The 2066-nt window shown below is 37.1% G+C and overlaps 1 protein-coding gene across 1 annotated transcript in view; it reads left to right on the top strand.

Annotated features, from left to right (window-relative positions):
• The window catches only part of LOC143285621 (short transient receptor potential channel 7-like), a 186175-nt gene extending 185028 nt beyond the window's left edge, over window positions 1-1147 (top strand). The window contains exon 20 of the mRNA XM_076593019.1: window positions 1113-1147. Coding sequence (XP_076449134.1) covers window positions 1113-1147 — 35 coding nt within the window. The remainder of the gene's footprint in view (window positions 1-1112) is intronic.
• Window positions 1148-2066: the final 919 nt, after the last annotated feature.

The raw sequence follows: 2066 nt of genomic DNA on the forward strand, positions 1-2066 counted from the left end.
TTTGTTGTTGTTTTGCTTGTTTGTTTTTGCTTAAGTGAGTGAGTATACGTTTTATTTTCTTTCTACCTATCATAACTGTCAATATATCTGTCTTTGCTTCGGGTGAAATGGCGAACCTCAATGACATTTTAAAACATTTTCTTTTCAGTAAAATTTATTTTAGATCGATGGCAAAACGCCCAGTCAGCTTGCAAGGCGTTTTCTTTGTTTGTTTGGTTTTTTCCCCTTCAAAATCTTCAGCTGCATGCCTTTTGCCTATCTGTCTCAGGATTTCTGTACTTCTTTCTTTCAGATTCTAATCAAACGGTAAATATGAACGGACAGACCAAACAAAACATGAATGAACAACACAGACAAACAGATACAAAGAAATCAAGTGAATAATATAAGAAGAAAAAAAACATTCATAGATACATGGATGTATACATACTTCGATACATACATACATACATACATACATACATACACACATACATACATAGATACATACATACATACATACATACATACATACATACATACATACATACATACATACATACATACATACATACATACATACATAATGTTTGTTTTCAGGAAGCCACACCGAAAATGAAGAAGTGAATTTGCAAAATGAGCACATGTTGAGACTCTGATAACGTAAAAGATACTCAAACATTCCCCACGAAACGATACGGAAAAAAAGAAGACGATAATGACAAAAGATGAGAAAAAAAAACTGTGAAGAATTTTTTTGTTCTTTAATTATAAACAAACGAAAGGCATCGTATTTATTTGGACCCAACCCTTTTCCAAAACATGTAAAAATCTGTTCAGTCATGACAGAGACTGTCATAGGGAAATACAGGCCTGCAGAACTTTTCAAAATATGTAAAGGTTCACAGTCAGGGCATTTTGGCTCGATAAAACGTCCAAAACTATATGAATAGTAACGATTAGGCGAGGAGGTTAAAACGGAACTGTAGGCCCGTAAAACCTGTCCAGCAGATATTTTCACCGAGTCTATCAGATAACAGCCAAGATCTCTAATCCACAGCTCTCCACGTTCAGCATGGCAGCTTAGAGGGTCAGATATCTCCGAACCGGCAGATGCTCTGTTGTCTTTACAGAGGCTCTGTTGCGGCGCGTGAGACAGTTAGGCTGACCATAAGCCCCACATCTACAGGCTTCGTCAGGGTATAGAGATCGTCACGGCTCAGAGCTGACACACCTGGTGCGTGTTATGACTGTGTGGAAGCAGTCTTTAAGAGCTTTGTTTCGAATATTATGGATTTCGTATCATTATTTTTGTTTTCCACCAAAACACCATCAGCAAGAACAGGTGGGATGGATTAAAGGTAGATTCTACAACAGGTGGGATGGATTAAAGGTAGATTCTGTGATCAAAGCACCATCAGCAAGAATAGGTGGGATGGATTAAAGGTAGATTCTACAACAGGTGGGATGGGTTAAAGGTAGATTCTACAACAGTTGGGATGGATTAAAGGTAGATTCTGTAACGCGGCACAGTGTACAAGGTGCATTGGTTTTGGGAACACTAAAAACAAAATAATTTAATGTGATGGCGATACAGTCAACTGACATGGTCTCACAAGGTTATGTCCATAAACAATTCTGTATACTCCTTTACCCAGTTAAGGAACGAAAAGAAGAAACAAAACTGTCCAACACCGCTCCTATCAACAGTGGGGTAAAAAAAAAAATCTCAATCAGTTTTGCTAAAAATAATATTCATTTTACGAAATCAAACAAGTAGGTAAAAACATAGAACGTGGACCCTGCAGAAAAAGAAATCAGACAAATGAAGACTTTTTTTTTTTGAAAGACTGCCTGACATTATCAACTTTCGACATGAAATCGGGGTGAATGTAAATCAATACCCAAAAAACAAACAGACGGAGTAAAAGAAAACGGAAATCAATTTCCTGTCGTATCTTGCGCAGAATCTTTAAGAAAGCAAAGCGCTGTTATTTTTGATAGATTACATGGTCAGCCTACAGTTTGATCCTATGAGTTGGGATTGTTATTGTCACAGTTTCAGTTTCAGTTTCAGTTGCTCAAGG

This window comes from Babylonia areolata, chromosome 9, assembly GCF_041734735.1.
Source record: "Babylonia areolata isolate BAREFJ2019XMU chromosome 9, ASM4173473v1, whole genome shotgun sequence".
Classification (NCBI taxonomy): Eukaryota; Metazoa; Mollusca; class Gastropoda; order Neogastropoda; family Buccinidae; genus Babylonia; species Babylonia areolata.